The sequence below is a fragment of the Oncorhynchus masou genome, chromosome 33 (assembly GCF_036934945.1).
Source record: "Oncorhynchus masou masou isolate Uvic2021 chromosome 33, UVic_Omas_1.1, whole genome shotgun sequence".
Classification (NCBI taxonomy): Eukaryota; Metazoa; Chordata; class Actinopteri; order Salmoniformes; family Salmonidae; genus Oncorhynchus; species Oncorhynchus masou.
In genome coordinates, this window is record NC_088244.1 from 6,173,395 (window position 1) to 6,192,526 (window position 19,132).

Here is a 19,132-nt window from a genome sequence, read left to right on the forward strand (position 1 = left end):
AACACCGTGGGACCACGCAGCCGTCATACCGCTCAGGAAGGAGAAATGTTCTTTCTCCTAGAGATGAATGTACTTTGCTGCGAAAAGTGCAAATCAATCCCAGAACAACATCAAAGGACCTTGTGAAGATGCTGGAGGAAACAGGTACAAAAGTATCTATATCCACAGTAAAACGAGTCCTATAACGACATAACCTGAAAGGCAGCTCAGCAAGGAAGAAGCCACTGCTCCAAAACTGCCATAAAGAAGCCAGTCTGGCTTGCAACTGCACATGGGATCAAATACCAAATACTAATTGAGTGTATGTAAACTTCTGACCCACTGGGAATGTGATGAAAAAAAGCTGAAATAAATAATTCTCTCTACTATTATTCTGACATTACACATTCTTAAAATAAAGTGGTGATCCTGACTGACCTAAAACAGGGAATCTTACTAGGATTAAATGTCAGGAATGGTGAAAAACTGACTTTAAATGTATTTAACTAAGGTGTATGTAAACTTCCGACTTCAACTATATATTTAGTCAAAAAATGTCAAAAAATGGATGTAGCAACTACAGATTGCCCCTTTAAGTTTATCAAACGTGTACAAGTTTGAGCATGTGTCCGTTCGGCCTTTTTATCAGCATGAATTAGATTGAGCAATGAAAGCTCCACTTTTATCCCATAGGCTGGGATCTGCACTATGCAGCTGTTATCACATAGGCTGGGATCCACACTATGCAGCTGTTATCCCATAGGCTGGGATCCACACTATGCAGCTGTTATCCCATAGGCTGGGATCCACACTATGCAGCTGTTATCCCATAGGCTGAGATCTGCACTATGCAGTTGTTATCCCATAGGCTGGGATCTGCACTATGCAGCTGTTATCCCATAGGCTGGGATCTGCACTATGCAGCTGTTATCCCATAGGCTGGGATCCACACTATGCAGCTGTTATCCCATAGGCTGGGATCCACACTACGCAGCTGTTATCCCATAGGCTGGGATCCACACTATGCAGCTGTTATCCCATAGGCTGAGATCCGCACTATGCAGCTGTCGCAAGAGAGCATTTTTCACTGGCTGTCCACTGGTTTCAAAAACAATTATCGATAGGCATCTTAAACTTCTTGAATTCAAACCATTATTGGGTTCAAATACACATTTAGATTTGTGAACAGCCATCCATAACAACCACAATCCATGAGGCTCAAATAGCTAAATGAGAGAGCAGCAGTGTGATTCACATCAATGCACTATGTAGATATCAATAATAGGTCATATCCGTATCGCCGTAGACGACACCACTGCTGTCATCCTTACCTCCAAGCGTTTATTCAAATTGTATAATCTTTGGATGCCGACAGCAGTCGCACCATTGGAAGACAAAAGCTTGGACTGTAGCCTACAAAACTCTAATCCTGCTCTTTTCCCACGATCCATCAAACACATTTGGTGTGTCATCATAGTGGTCTCTGACATCATAGTGTTCTCTGACATCATAGTGGTCTCTGACATCATAGTGTTCTCTGACATCATAGTGGTCTCTGACATCATAGTGTTCTCTGACATCATAGTGTTCTCTGACATCATAGTGTTCTCTGACATCATAGAGGTCTCTGACATCATAGTGGTCTCTGACATCATAGTGTTCTTTGACATCATAGTGGTCTCTGACATCATAGTGGTCTCTGACATCATAGTGGTCTCTGACATCATAGTGTTCTCTGACATCATAGTGGTCTCTGACATCATAGTGTTCTCTGACATCATAGTGGTCTCTGACTTGTGGTTAGACTCGCTCAAGTGGAACAAACTTAAACTTGTTCCTTTTTTCAATGCTGATTTGAATGTCATTGAGAAAACAGAGAAGGGTCAAATATTTTTTTTTCCCAAACAATCTTTCTCAATTTAAAAGTAATCCTCGGAGTAATCATCTAGTTTTTCAAAAGTATCTGTAATCTGATTAGAATATTTTTGCTGGTAACATAACGGATTACAGTTACCGTTGTTTTGTTGTAATCCCTTACATGTAATACATTACTCCCCAACCCTGCCAAAAAACACATCATATTAAGTCAATATTCAAGAGGAACGACTGGTTATACAGTAGATTAACTCTAGAAGACAGCACAAACATATCTGGGATAAGATATACTCACTCCACAACACATTTCTCGTTCATGATGTTGGCCTTGAACCCCAGCACGGCGAACACCACCAGCGTAGCCAGGATGGAGGTGATGAAGTTGATGATAGAGACCAGCGCTGCGTCAAAGTGACAGTTGTTGTCCCTCTTGTTGTAGCTGGAGAAGGCTATGACCCCTCCGAACCCCAGGCCCAGAGCGAAGAACACCTGGGTGGCTGCCTCCCTCCATACCTGGGGCTCCAGCATCTTCTCCAACTGGGGTTAGAGGTCAGAGGTAACTATGTAATGTTCCACACAATCATGGCCTGTCCTTTTGCACTTAACAAGAGGAGTAAGACATTATCTAGTGCGAGTACCTAAGTCAGCCATTGGAGGGAGACAACAACCACAATTTCACACTTTCAGTCTGACGTCACTCTAAGGATCCAGACATTCAGTACAGAGGCATTGAATACATGAATTATGGTTGAGTGTCATTCAAAGAAAATGTTTCACTAAAACACTCCTCTATCTCGCTATCTAAGAGTGAGGATCAACGTTCCTATCCCTGCAAAGAATGGGATGCAAGAGGAACAAAAGACAGCAGGAGAAACACAGCCCTGAGACTAGAGTTTCCCTACATAGAATCCAGTCCAGACAGACAAACAGACAGTGCCCTGAGACTAGAGTTTCCCTACATAGAATCCAGTCCAGTCCAGACAGACAAACAGACAGTGCCCTGAGACTAGAGTTTCCCTACATAGAATCCAGTCCAGTCCAGACAGACAAACAGACAGTGCCCTGAGACTATAGTTTCCCTACATAGAATCCAGTCCAGACAGACAAACAGACAGTGCCCTGAGACTATAGTTTCCCTACATAGAATCCAGTCCAGACAGACAAACAGACAGTGCCCTGAGACTAGAGTTTCCCTACATAGAATCCAGTCCAGACAGACAAACAGACACTGCCCTGAGACTCTAACTGCCATATAAGGAAACCTTTCTCTCCTCTCAGAATGTGATGCTTTGTACCAATGCTCTCTAGTCTGAGTGTGATGACAGCCACTCTCTAGTGTGAGTGTGATGACAGCCACTCTCTAGTCTGAGTGTGATGACAGCCACTCTCTAGTGTGAGTGTGATGACAGCCACTCTCTAGTCTGAGTGTGATGACAGCCACTCTCTAGTCTGAGTGTGATGACAGCCACTCTCTAGTCTGAGTGTGATGACAGCCACTCTCTAGTGTGAGTGTGATGACAGCCACTCTCTAGTCTGAGTGTGATGACAGCCATAGCCCTGTGTTTGAGAAGGAGTCGGAGATAGTGCTGGATGGCTGTGTTGGATGCCGAATGGCTGTGTTGGATATCAGATGGCTGTGTTGGATATCAGATGGCTGTGTTGGATATCAGATGGCTGTGTTGGATGTCGGATGGCTGTGTTGGATATCGGATGGCTGTGTTGGATATCTGTTTTGGATGTCTGTGTTGGATAATATATCCCATTTAGCAGACGCTTTTGTCCAAAGCGACTTACAAGTCGGCTGGGGCCACTAGCGGGAATCGAACCCACGACGCTTGGCGTTGCAAGCGCCATGCTCTACCGACTGAGCCACACAGGATGTTGGATGGCTGTGTTGGATGGCTGTGTTGGATATCAGATGGCTGTGTTGGATGGCTGTGTTGGATGTTGGATGGCTGTGTTGGATGTCGGATGGCTGTGTTGGATATCGGATGGCTGTGTTGGATATCTGTGTTGGATGTCTGTGTTGGATGTTGGATGGCTGTGTTGGATGGCTGTGTTGGATATCAGATGGCTGTGTTGGATGGCTGTGTTGGATGTTGGATGGCTGTGTTGGATATCAGATGGCTGTGTTGGATATCAGATGGCTGTGTTGGATATCGGATGGCTGTGTTGGATGTTAGATGGCTGTGTTGGATGTTAGATGGCTGTGTTGGATATCAGATGGCTGTGTTGGATATCGGATGGCTGTGTTGGATGTTGAATGGCTGTGTTGGATGTTAGATGGCTGTGTGGGATGTTGGATGGCTGTGTTGGATATCAGATGGCTGTGTTGGATGTCGGATGGCTGTGTTGGATGTCGGATGGCTGTGTTGGATATCAGATGGCTGTGTTGGATATCAGATGGCTGTGTTGGATGTCGGGTGGCTGTGTTGGATATCGGATGGCTGTGTTGGATATCAGATGGCTGTGTTGGATATCAGATGGCTGTGTTGGATATCTGTGTTGGATGTCTGTGTTGGATATCTGTGTTGGATGTCTGTGTTGGATGTTGGATGGCTGTGTTGGATATCTGTGTTGGATGTCTGTGTTGGATGTTGGATGGCTGTGTTGGATGGCTGTGTTGGATGTTGGATGGCTGTGTTGGATGTTGGATGGCTGTGTTGGATGTTGGATGGCTGTGTTTGATGGCTGTGTTGGATATCAGATGGCTGTGTTGGATGTTTGCTGGCTGTGTTGGATGTTGGATATCTGTGTTGGATGTGTGTGTTGGATGTTGGATGGCTGTGTTGGATGTTGGATGGCTGTCTTGGATGGCTGTTTGGATGTTGGATGGCTGTGTTGGATATCAGATGGCTGTGTTTGATGTTGGATGGCTGTGTGGGATGTTGGATGGCTGTGTTGGATATCGGATGGCTGTGTTGGATATCAGATGGCTGTGTTGGATGTTAGATGGCTGTGTTGGATGTTGGATAGCTGTGTTGGATGTTGGATGGCTGTGTGGGATGTCGGATGGCTGTGTTGGATATCAGATGGCTGTGTTGGATATCAGATGGCTGTGTTGGATATCAGATGGCTGTGTTGGATATCAGATGGCTGTGTTGGATGTTGGATGGCTGTGTTGGATATCAGATGGCTGTGTTGGATATCAGATGGCTGTGTTGGATATCAGATGGCTGTGTTGGATATCAGATGGCTGTGTTGGATGTTGGATGGCTGTGTTGGATGTCGGATGGCTGTGTTGGATGTCGGATGGCTGTGTTGGATGTTATGTGTTGGATATCGGATGGCTGTGTTGGATGTTGGATAGCTGTGTTGGATATCAGATGGCTGTGTTAGATGTTGGATGGCTGTGTTGGATGTTGGATGGCTGTGTTGGATGTGTTGTACCTTCGGATACACAACATGCAGGTGAGTTGAATCTGTGGAGCTGTAATTCTCAGTACCACAGATAAAGGATGGTGTGTGTGTATTTATCTTTGGTGTTGTGTGTGTCTGTCTGTGTGTGTGTGTGTGTGTGTGTGTGTGTGTGTGTGTGTGTGTGTGTGTGTGTGTGTGTGTGTGTGTGTGTGTGTGTGTGTGTGTGTGTGTGTGTGTGTGTGTGTCGGTGTACATTTGGTGTGTGTGTGTGTGTACCTTTGGTGTGTGTGTGTGTGAGAATGTGTGTGTCGGTGTGTGTGTGTGTACATTTGGTGTGTGTGTGTGTACCTTTGGTGTGTGTGTGTGAATGTTTGTCTGTCTGTGTGTGTGTACCTTTGGTGTGTGTGTGTGTGTGTGTGTGTGTGTGTGTGTGTGTGTGTGTGTGTGTGTGTGTGTGTGTGTGTGTGTGTGTGTGTGTGTGTGTGTGTGTGTGTCGGTGTGTGTCGGTGTACATTTGGTGTGTGTGTGTACCTTTGGTGTGTGTGTGTGTGAGAATGTGTGTGTCGGTGTGTGTGTGTGTACATTTGGTGTGTGTGTGTGTACCTTTGGTGTGTGTGTGTGTGAATGTTTGTCTGTCTGTGTGTGTGTACCTTTGGTGTGTGTGTGTGTGTGTGTGTGTGCGTGTGTGTGTGTGTGCGTGTACCTTTGGGGTGAACATGTGAGCGATGCCGTCAACAGATCCTTTGAGCATCAGGCCTCTGACGAGGAAACAGATCAACACCACGTAGGGGAAGAGAGAGCTGAAGTACATCACCTGATAGGAGAAAATAAAACACACACACACACACACACACACACACACACACACACACACACACCGTCATAAAGTATATCACCTGAGAGGGGCGACAGACAGAGGATTGTACACACGTCACACTGTTACCATGGACACCACCACACTGTTATCATGGACACAGCCGCACTGTTACCATGGGAACCACCACACCATTACCACGGACACTACCATACTGCCTCAAACTAGTCTGACCTCACAGTGAAGAGGGACCATATTGTGATGCTTCGAACAGACAGAGACACTGAGACAGACACATGCATACACACGTGCATACAGAGGTATGAATGCACAAACACTGCACAAACACTCACACACACACGTACACACACACACACACACACACACACACACACACACACACACACACACACACACACACACACACACACACACACACACACACACACACACACACACACACACACACATACACACACGTAGTTTACTAAAGTTACCGGAAATCTTGAAAATGTGGGTAATTAACATAAACTCTATGGCAATCTATCATAACTTTGGTAATTTAGTTGAATAATAGCCCCATGTTAAAAGGTTGTATCCCTATACAGGGCATTACTTTAGACCATGGCCCCTGCTCTTTCCATGACGTAGACTGACCAGGTGTATCCAGGTGAAAGCTATGATCCCTTATTGATGTCAATTGTTAAATCCACGTCAACCAGTGTAGATGAAGGGGAGGAGACGGGTTAAAGAAGGATTTTTAACCCTTGAGACAATTGAGACATGGATTGTGTGCCATTCAGAGGGTGATTGGGCAACACAAAAGATTTAAGTGGCTTTGAACGGGGTATGGTAGTAGGGGCCAGGCACACCGGTTTGTGTCAACAACAGTTTCCCATGTGTATCAAGAATGGTCCACCACACAAAGGACATCCAGCCAACTTGACACAACTGTGGGAAACATTGGAGTCAACATGGGCCGGCATCCAAAGGACATCCAGCCAACTTGACACAACTGTGGGTGTTAATAATGTTTGTACTCAGTGTACAGGGAATAAGGTGCTATTTGGAATCCAGACAAACTGTCAGAACTTGTTATATATTTCTCTATTCCAAAATGTGGGTTGGATTGTTGTGTTGTGATCATGACTCATTGTTTGGACTGAGATGAAAGCACTTTGTTAGGCTGAATCACAAATGGCACCCTATTCTCAAGTTTGACCAAGGCTCTGGTCAAAAGTAGTGCACTATATATAGGGAATACGCTACCATAGTGCTCTGGTTAAATGTAGTGCACTATATAGGGGATAGGTCACCATTTGGGAATGGAGTTGTTGGCCAGCCAACATATTATCGAACAACACTGTGCCTCCGAGACTCTTCAGACTAAGCTCATTCATTTTGCTTCCTTCCCATAAAACAAGATAATACAAATATAGAATTGTTTAACCCAAGATAATACAAATATAGAATTGTTTAACCCAAGATAATACAAATATAGAATTGTTTAACCCAAGATAATACAAATATAGTATTGTTTAACACAAGATAATACAAAGATAGTATTGTTTAACACAAGATAATACAAATATAGTATTGTTTAACACAAGATAATACAAAGATAGTATTGTTTAACACAAGATAATACAAATATAGTATTGTTTAACCCAAGATAATACAAATATAGAATTGTTTAACCCAAGATAATACAAATATAGAATTGTTTAACCCAAGATAATACAAATATAGAATTGTTTAACACAAGATAATACAAAGATAGTATTGTTTAACCCAAGATAATACAAAGATAGAATTGTTTAACCCAAGATAATACAAATATATAATTGTTTAACACAAGATAATACAAAAGATAGTATTTTGTGCTTTAATTAACACTTTAGCCTTTCTCACCATAGGCTATGTCACAGTCCAGCCAGTACAAAAATGCTCATGAAAATGAATATACTTACACACGACAAGATGTGAATCTCTTCCTACTGTATTTTACACATAGAAAGTCCATAGGAAAATATCTGTATTTGAAAAAGTCAAACTCCAGCACACTTAATAATCTGTATTAACAACTGAGTGGATCGCTTAAACCTTCCAGAACACTTTCAACAACACCAGTGTTTCTTTTTCATGTAACCCCTCCCCCCACTGTCTTACCACAGATAGAATCATGTTACAACAGCATACAGTATCTGTCGGGAAGACGATGCCCCTGGCCCTGTACCTTTCCAGTCATACAGTGGTGCACTTGGAAAGTATTCAGACCCTTTGACTTTTTCCACATTTAGTTACGTTTACAACCTTATTCTAAAATTGATTAAATAAATAAAAAAATCCTCATCAATCTACACACAATACCCCATAATGACAAAGCGAAAAAACCCCAGAAAAAAACAGCAATCAGACCCTTTGCTATAAGACTCGAAAAGGAGCTCAGTTACATCCCGTTTCCATTGATCATCCTTGAGATGTATCTACAACTTGATTGGAGTCTACCTGTGGTAAATTAAATTGATTGGACATGATTTGGTAAGCCACACACCTGCCTATATAAGGTCCCACAGTTGACAGTGCATGTCAGAGCAAAAACCAAGCCATGAGGTCGAAGGAGTTGTCCGTAGAGCTCCGAGACAGAATTGTGTCGTGACATAGATCTGGGGAAGGGTACCAAAACATTTCTGCAGCAATGAAGGTCCCCAAGATCACAGTGGTCTCAATAATTCTTAAATGGAAGAAGTTAGGAAACACTAAGACTCTTCTTATATCTGGCCGCCCAGCCAAACTGAGCCATCAGTGGAGATGGGCCTTGGTCAGGGAGGTGACCAAGAACATAATGGTCACTCTGAAAGCATCAGATTTCTTATGTGGAGATGGGAGTGCCTTCCAGAAGGACAACCATCTCTGCAGCACTCCACCAATCAGGCCTTTATGGTAAAGTGGCCACATGACAGCACGCTTGGAGTTTGCCAAAAGGCACCTAAAGACTCTCAGACCATGAGAAACAACATTCTCTGGTCTGATGAAACCAAGATTGAACTCTTTGGATTGAATGCCAAGCCTCACGCCTGGAGGAAACCTGGAATCATCCCTACGGTGAAGCATGGTGGTGGTGGCAGCATCATGTCTGGAGGAAACCTGGAACCATCCCTACGGTGAAGCATGGTGGTGGCAGCATCATACTGTGGGAATGTTTTTCAGCGGCAGGGACTGAGAGACTAGTCAGGACTGAGGGAACAATGAATGGAGAAAAGTACAGAGATCCTTGATGAAAACCTGCTTCAGAGCACCCAGGACCTCAGACAGGGGCAAAGGTTCACCTTCCATCAGGACAATGACCCTAAGCACACAGCCAAGACAAATTAGGAGTGTTTTCGGGACAAGTCTCTGAATGTTCTTGAGTGGCCCAGCCAGAGCCCGGACTTGAACCCAATCAAACATCTCTGAGAGACCTGAAAATAGATGTGCAGCATCTCTCCCCATCCAACCTAACAGAGGTTGAGAGGATCTGCAGAGAAGAATGGGAGAAACTTCCCAAATACAGGTGTGCCAAGCTTGTAGCGTCATACCCAAGACTCGAGGCTGTAATCGCTGCCAAAAGGTGCTTCAACAAAGTACTGAGTAAAGGGTCTGAATACTTACTATATAAATGTGATATTTCAGTTTTTATTTTATATATACATTTTAGAAAATGTCTAAAAACCTATTTTTGCCTTTTTCATTGTTGGGTATTGTGTGTAGATTAATGAAGAAATTTAATCGATTTTAGAATTTCGATTTTAGGCTGTAACATCAAAACGTCTGAATACTTTCCAAAGTATTCTATATAATAGCTCTCGGCCTGTTACCTTCCCAGATGACTGGATACCCTTGATCACTGCCAGACAGACGATGAGCCAGGCGGCGAACAGGGACAGGGTCATTCTCCAGTTGAGGCCTCCGCTGTCCTCGATGGTGCTGGTGATGTTCAGGGTTTGCCGGTACCAGAAGTAGGTGGTGGCAGAAGACTTTTCACACTCCGGCTCGATGACTAGAGGGAGCGGCAGAGGGAGGGAGGAGAGAAGGGAGATGGGGGAAGATAGGAGGGGAGAGGGAGATATGGGAGTGTGCAAAGAGGGGGGAGAAAGTACGAAATATACAGCCGTGAAGTTTACATAGTGGCCAATGGCTAATATCTGCATAGAGGTCGCTGTGGGAGCTAAGACTAGCATGCTAACACAAGGTCAGTGTGGGACCTAAGACTAGCATGCTAACATTAGGTGAGTGGAGGAGCTAATGCGAGCTAATGCTGACGTAAGGTCCCTGACTCTGTCTGGATTGCTATGTGCTGCCTGCCGTCATCGCAGGGCATGCTGGGTACTCAGAGACTGGGCCACACCTCCTGACAGTACGCAGCATCACACCTACCCTCTTAGGTCAGATTAAGTATAGAGCCATCCCAGCTCTGTTCTGACTGCATCCCACCTCATCCTCTCTCTGCTCAACCAGCAGATTACAGGCTGTTCATTATATGTGACAGTAAAACATCGTATTATTTGATGTAATGTATTGTTGACTATACAGTACTGAGCAGGCACAGTGAATGGAAAACTACAGTAGGTCAATGTAGCAAATGTAATGTAGTGTGGTGTATTCAGCTGTACCCTAGATCTCAGCCACGCTGTACTGCACAGTGGTTGACATTCATGTACCGTGATGTCATATGACGTGATGTGATGTTATATGATGTGATGTCATATGATGTGATGTCATATGATGTGCTGTGATGTCATATGACGTGCTGTGATGTCATATGACGTGCTGTGATATCATATGACGTGCTGTGATATCATATGACGTGCTGTGATGTCATATGACGTGCTGTACTGTGATGTTATATAACGTGCTGCGATGTCATATGAAGTGATTACTACCCTGATGATGTTCTGTGTTATACTACATGATGCTGTACTGTGGTATACTACAGGATGCTGTTCTGTGTTCTACTACATGATGCTGTACTGTGTTATACTACATGATGCTGTACTGTGTTGTACTAGATGATGCTGTACTGTGTTCTACTACATGATGCTGTACTGTGTTGTACTACATGATGCTGTACTGTGTCTCGTTGTGTTCTCATTTGCTGTACTGTTCTAAACTGTGCTGCTTGTGTGACCTTACTGGCTTGGCTCCCGTTGACCACTCTGATTGGGCACTCTGCCCAGGGCAGCGGGTACTGGAAGGACTGGAAGAAGTAGAAGATACTCCAGCCGATGATCACGTTGTAGTACAGGCCCACGAAACCACACACCTGGAGAGAGACAGAGAGAGAACGGTAAAACAAATCTGTAGTTCTTCCAAGAAATGTCGGTCATTGCTCAAACTTCAATGTTTGTTTTGTGGTGTGTTTGTTATGTGATAGGGCTGTGTTTTGGGAAACCCATAGCATATCAGAGTTTCCATCAACCAACCGGCGCCGGTTACACATACATATGGTTTTCCTGGCTGACACGCAAAGACCAACAGAAAGCTACACAGGAAATGCTATCATGTGAATCGGCTTTTCTCTGTGATTCACTCTCAGACACTCAGGCAGCCCACAGCTGAAGTTTCTCTGAATAATTAAAGTCCTCTGTGTGTTCTAGGCCTCTATGTATTTATAGCTCCAGAGCAGAGCAGAGCTCCTGGTGTCACATCCAGCCTATCTCAACCCTCACTGTCCCAGGTTACATCCAGCCTATCTCAACCCTCACTGTCCCAGGTTACATCCAGCCTATCTCAACCCTCACTGTCCCAGGTTACATCCAGCCTATCTCAACCCTCACTGTCCCAGGTTACATCCAGCCTATCTCAACCCTCATTGCCCCAGGCTACATCCTGCTTAATCCTCACTGTCCCAGGCTACATGGGCCTGGCTGACTGTCTATCTGCATCTGCAGCAGAGCCTGGTTGACTGTCTATCTGCCTCTGCAGCAGAGCCTGGTTGACTGTCTATCTGCCTCTGCAGCAGAGCCTGGTTGACTGTCTATCTGCCTCTGCAGCAGAGCCTGGCTGACTGTCTATCTGCCTCTGCAGCAGAGCCTGGCTGACTGTCTATCTGCCTCTGCAGCAGAGCCTGGCTGACTGTCTATCTGCCTCTGCAGCAGAGCCTGGCTGACTGTCTATCTGCCTCTGCAGCAGAGCCTGGCTGACTGTCTATCTGCCTCTGCAGCAGAGCCTGGCTGACTGTCTATCTGCCTCTGCAGCAGGGCCTGGCTGACTGTCTATCTGCCTCTGCAGCAGGGCCTGGCTGACTGTCTATCTGCCTCTCCAGCAAGGCCTGGCTGACTGTCTATCTGCCTCTGCAGCAGAGCCTGGCTGACTGTCTATCTGCCTCTGCAGCAGAGCCTGGCTGACTGTCTATCTGCCTCTGCAGCAGAGCCTGGCTGACTGTCTATCTGCCTCTGCAGCAGAGCCTGGCTGACTGTCTATCTGCCTCTGCAGCAGAGCCTGGCTGACTGTCTATCTGCCTCTGCAGCAGAGCCTGGCTGACTGTCTATCTGCCTCTGCAGCAGAGCCTGGCTGACTGTCTATCTGCCTCTGCAGCAGGGCCTGGCTGACTGTCTATCTGCCTCTGCAGCAGGGCCTGGCTGACTGTCTATCTGCCTCTGCAGCAGAGCCTGGCTGACTGTCTATCTGCCTCTGCAGCAGAGCCTGGCTGACTGTCTATCTGCCTCTGCAGCAGAGCCTGGCTGACTGTCTATCTGCCTCTGCAGCAGGGCCTGGCTGACTGTCTATCTGCCTCTGCAGCAGGGCCTGGCTGACTGTCTATCTGCCTCTGCAGCAGAGCCTGGCTGACTGTCTATCTGCCTCTGCAGCAGAGCCTGGCTGACTGTCTATCTGCCTCTGCAGCAGAGCCTGGCTGACTGTCTATCTGCCTCTGCAGCAGGGCCTGGCTGACTGTCTATCTGCCTCTGCAGCAGGGCCTGGCTGACTGTCTATCTGCCTCTGCAGCAGGGCCTGGCTGACTGTCTATCTGCCTCTGCAGCAGAGCCTGGCTGACTGTCTATCTGCCTCTGCAGCAGAGCCTGGCTGACTGTCTATCTGCCTCTGCAGCAGAGCCTGGCTGACTGTCTATCTGCCTCTGCAGCAGAGCCTGCGGGACTGATTTATCGACTGCAGTGGTTACATTCTAATATCAGTCAGTCAGTCAGGAGCATAATTTTGTCATTCTGGTAGGCTAGTATGAGTACTGTTACAGAGCCATCCTGTCTGCCTAACGCCTCACCATCTCAGGGTCAGACAGACTGACTGCAGTATACATACTGGCATAGCATATTATTTAGAATGCATGTCCAATGCATTGCTTCTTTCTAAGTGGTATGCTAGTGTAGGTACATAAACATCCAGGTCCATCCAGCCTGCCTCAACCCTCAACCTTCATGCCTGAAACCCTCATGCCTCAACCCTCACGCCTCACACCTCACTGCCTCAACCCCCACGCCTCAACTCTCATGCCTGAAACCCTCACACCTCAACCCTCACGCCTCAACCCTCACACCTCACTGCCTCAACCCCCACGCCTCAACCCTCATGCCTGAAACCCTCACACCTCAACCCTCATGCCCCAACCTTCATGCCTGACACCCTCACGCCTCAACCCTCACGCCTCAACCCTCACTACCTCAACCCCCACGCCTCAACTCTCATGTCTGAAACCCTCACACCTCAACCCTCACGCCTCAACCCTCATGCCTGAAACTCTCACGCCTCAACCCTCACGCCTCACTGCCTCACGCCTCAACCATCCAGCCTCAACCCTCACGCTTCAACTCTCACGCCTCACTGACTCAAGCCTCAAACCTCAACCATCACGCCTCGACCCTCACACCTCAACAATCACACCTCACTGCCTGAACCCCCACGCCTCAACCCTCATGCCTCATTCCCTCCTGCCTCAACCCTCAAGCCTCAGGCCCTCACGCCTCAAACCTCACGCCTCAATGCCTCATGACCTCCCGCGTCAACCCTCAAGCCTAACACCTCAAACCTTACGCCTCAATGCCTCATGCCCTCCCGCCTCAACCCTCAAGCCTAACACCTCAAACCTCACGCCTCAAACCTCAACCATCACGCCTCGACCCTCACACCTCAAACCTTACACTTCACACCTCAATGCCTCATGCCCTCCCGCCTCAACCCTCGACCCTCACACCTCAAACCTTACGCCTCAATGCCTCATGCCCTCCCGCCTCAACCCTCAAGCCTAACACCTCAAACCTTACGCCTCAATGCCTCTTGCCCTCCCGCCTCAACCCTCAAGCCTAACACCTCAAATCTAACGCCTCATACCTCAATGCCTCATGCCCTCTCGCCTCAACCCTCACTGCCTCAGCACTGCATAGTACTGTATAGGGCCTCCTGCACTGTCTGCAATTTCCAACAGCTATAGTAGAATACTACTTAGAATACATGTCCACTACAATGCTTCATTCTAAGATGTGTGTCCAATACAATGCTTCATTCTAAGATGTGTGCCCACTACAATGCTTCATTCTAAGATGTGTGTCCACTACAATGCTTCATTCTAAGATGTGTGTCCACTACAATGCTTCATTCTAAGATGTGTACCCACTACAATGCTTCATTCTAAGATGTGTACCCACTACAATGCTTCATTCTAAGATGTGTGGCCAATACAATGCTTCATTCTAAGATGTGTGCCCACTACAATGCTTCATTCTAAGATGTGTGTCCACTACAATGCTTCATTCTAAGATGTGTGTCCACTACAATGCTTCATTCTAAGATGTGTACCCACTACAATGCTTCATTCTAAGATGTGTACCCACTACAATGCTTCATTCTAAGATGTGTGTCCACTACAATGCTTCATTCTAAGATGTGTGTCCAATACAATGCTTCATTCTAAGATGTGTGCCCACTACAATGCTTCATTCTAAGATGTGTACCCAATACAATGCTTCATTCTAAGATGTGTGCCCACTACAATACTTCATTCTAAGATGTGTGTCCAATACAATGCTTCATTCTAAGATGTGTGTCCACTATAATGCTTCATTCTAAGATGTGTACCCACTACAATGCTTCATTCTAAGATGTGTGCCCACTATAATGCTTCATTCTAAGATGTGTGCCCACTACAATGCTTCATTCTAAGATGTGTGCCCACTACAATGCTTCATTCTAAGATGCATGTCCAATACAATGCTTCATTCTAAGATGTGTGTCCACTACAATGCTTCATTCTAAGATGCGTACCCAATACAATGCTTCATTCTAAGATGTGTGTCCACTACAATGCTTCATTCTAAGATGTGTGCCCAATACAATGCTTCATTCTAAGATGTGTGTCCACTACAATGCTTCATTCTAAGATGTGTGTCCACTACAATGCTTCATTCTAAGATGTGTGTCCACTACAATGCTTCATTCTAAGATGCGTACCCACTACAATGCTTCATTCTAAGATGTGTGTCCAATACAATGCTTCATTCTAAGATGTGTACCCAATACAATGCTTCATTCTAAGATGCATACCCAATGCAATGCTTCATTCTAAGATGTGTGTCCAATACAATGCTTCATTCTAAGATGTGTACCCAATACAATGCTTCATTCTAAGATGCATACCCAATGCAATGCTTCATTCTAAGATGCGTACCCAATACAATGCTTCATTCTAAGATGCATACCCAATACAATGCTTCATTCTAAGATGCATACCCACTACAATGCTTCATTCTAAGATGCGTACCCAATACAATGCTTCATTCTAAGATGTGTGTCCAATACAATGCTTCATTCTAAGATGCGTACCCAATACAATGCTTCATTCTAAGATGTGTACCCAATACAATGGTTAATTTTAAGATGTGTACCCAATACAATGGTTAATTTTAAGATGTGTGCCCACGACAATGCTTCATTGGTATGCTAGCTATTAGATACTGACTGACTACAGAAGGACTGACTGACTGTGTTACTGACTGACTGACTGTCTGACTGATTCATTGACTGGCTGACTGAATGGCTGATTGACTCACTGACTGACTCACTGGCTGACTGAATGGCTGACTCACTGATTGATTGACGTAATCACTGACTGATTGACTGATTGGCTGACTCACTGACTGACTGACTGACTGTGCCACTGACTGACTCACTAACTGACTGAAAGACTGACTCGCTGATTGATTGACTTACTCACTGACTGAATGACTGGCTGATTAACTTACTGACTGACTTACTCACTGGCTAACTGACTGACTGGCTGACTGATTGGCTGACTGGCTGATTGACTCACTGACTGACTCATTGTCTGATAGACTTACTCACTGACTGACTGGCTGTAGCAGATGTGAGTGTGGTGAGTGCCCTGAGATCTAAATTATTGCTGACACACTGACTGACTGACTGACTGACTAACTCACTGGCTGACTGGCTGGCTCGCTGACTGACTGACTGGTTGACTCACTGACTGATTGATTGGCTGACTCACTGACTGGCTGGCTGACTGATTGACTGACTGGTTGACTGACTGGTTGACTGACTGGCTGACTGAATGGCTGATTGACTCACTGGCTGACTGACTTACTTACTCACTGACTGACTCACTGACTGACTTACTCACTGACTGAATGACTGACTCACTGACTGACTTACTCACTGACTGAATGACTGACTCACTGACTGACTTACTCACTCACTGACTCACTGACTGACTGACTAACTGATGGCCTATGTTACATTATCCATGCTAGCATATGAGTCTACTACTTCACAGACAGCCTCACACCTCACTGGACCAGGGCTGCATGGGCCTGGCTGACTACAGACTGATCGACTGATGGACTCACTGACTACAGACTGACTATGTCACTGACTGACTGACTACACACTGACTGACTGACTCACTGACTGACTGATTACACACTGACTGACTGATTACACACTGACTGACTGACTGTGTCACTGACTGACTGATTACACACTGACTGACTGATTACACACTGACTGACTGACTGTGTCACTGACTGACTGATTACACACTGACTGACTAACTACACACTGACTGACTAACTACACACTGACTGACTACCTACACACTGACTGACTGACTGTGTCACTGACTGACTAACTACACACTGACTGACTACCTACACACTGACTGACTGACTGTGTCACTGACTGACTGATTACACACTGACTGACTGATTACACACTGACTGACTGACTGTGTCACTGACTGACTAACTACACACTGACTGACTGACTACACACTGACTGATTACACACTGACTGACTGACTACACACTGACTGACTAACTACACACTGACTGACTGATTACACACTGACTGACTAACTACACACTGACTGACTAACTACACACTGACTGACTGATTACACACTGACTGACTAACTACACACTGACTGACTGATTACACACTGACTGACTACACACTGACTGACTAACTACACACTGACTGACTGATTACACACTGACTGACTAACTACACACTGACTGACTAACTACACACTGACTGACTAACTACACACTGACTGACTGATTACACACTGACTGACTAACTACACACTGACTGACTGATAACACACTGACTGACTGATTACACACTGACTGACTGACTGTGTCACTGACTGACTAACTACACACTGACTGACTAACTACACACTGACTGACTGATTGGCTGACAGACTGACTCGTTGACTGGCTCACTGACTGGCTCACTGACTGAGTCACAGACTGACTGACTGACTGGCTGGCTGGCTGTAGCAGATGTGAGCGTGGTGAGTGCCCTGAGATCTAAAGTCTGACTGACTGGCTGGCTGGCTGACTGTGGACATAGCAGATGTGATTGTGGTGAGTGACCTGAGCTCTAAAGTCACCTGTATTTGACAGACAGGCTAGCCTCTTGGTCCTTCAGTTAGCCACATAGCAACATAGGCATCCAGAGCACACATCTTCTCCTGGACAGAAGCCTCTGCCTGAGAGTACTGAGGATGGAGGAGTGTGACATTTGACAGATGAAAGCGACTGGTAGTGCTGACGTCTGTATGTCAGTCTACTCTGAACTCTCTAGAGACACTAATGTGGGTAGGCCTTCTGAGGGATGCAAAATGTTTCATCAGACCACACGTCTGTCAGGTAAACTGAGACAATGACATCAAAACTGCTGTTTCGTGTCCTGGTGAATGGTATATGTTTGAGACAGACTTGGCTGCTCAATTGGAGAACAATAAACTATTCTATTCTTGTGTTGCCAGAATGCCATATTTGGCATTTTGTACTTATTAGGATCCCCCATTAGCCGTACTCTTCTTGGGGTCCACATGAAACATGACATAAGACGTAGTACAGAACACTATTAGTCAAGGACTGAAATACATACATTTAATACATACACACAATATCTAGGTCTAATACATACATAATACAGGGCAAAGTATAATAAAATATTTATAAAATGTCTCTTCACTGTCCCCTTTGTGCAGTAGTGTTATTTTATCTGTTTTTTAATCTGGTATTATTGCTATAGTTACCTGGGATGGCATAAAATTATTATTATTATCTATTTAAAGAACGTGTTATTCCCAGCCTCTGTTCTGAACCTGGGAACTATGAAGAGACCTCTGGTTACATGTCTTGTACCTATGAGTGTCTGAACTGCGTGCCAACCTTTGTGGGTACCAGGTGGTTTGTCCTCATTTATAGACAGCTACAATTGTTTCACCTCTTCCACACCCACTTTGTAGAACTCAAAACTACAGTGCTGAAGATGCTTAGCATTTGTTGTTTGTATTTCAGGCCTAAGTTTGCTAATCTTGTCAACAAAAAAGTTATTCAAGTGGTTGGCAATACCAAAGGGTTTTGTTAGGAACAAGCCATCTGCCTCAATGAAGGATGGAGCCGAGTTTGCTTTTTTGCCAAAAGTGTGCAAAGCTTTTATCAAGGCAAAGGGTGGCTACTTTGAAGAATCTAAAATCTAAATTATACTTGAATTGTTTAAAACTTTTTTGGTTACTACATGATTCCATATGTGTTATTTCATAGTTTTGATGTCTTCACTATGATTCTTGTCACGCCCTGATCT

At 45.4% G+C, this 19,132-nt stretch overlaps 1 protein-coding gene across 1 annotated transcript in view; it reads right to left on the minus strand.

The window, feature by feature from the left end:
- LOC135527736 (sodium-dependent neutral amino acid transporter SLC6A17-like) overlaps positions 1-19,132 on the minus strand; it is a 44,513-nt gene that overhangs the window by 8,631 nt on the left and 16,750 nt on the right. Inside the window, exons 4-7 of the mRNA XM_064956260.1 lie at positions 11,201-11,330; positions 9,886-10,067; positions 5,918-6,028; positions 2,150-2,391 (exon numbers count right to left, since the gene is read on the minus strand). Coding sequence (XP_064812332.1) covers positions 2,150-2,391; positions 5,918-6,028; positions 9,886-10,067; positions 11,201-11,330 — 665 coding nt within the window. The remainder of the gene's footprint in view (positions 1-2,149; positions 2,392-5,917; positions 6,029-9,885; positions 10,068-11,200; positions 11,331-19,132) is intronic.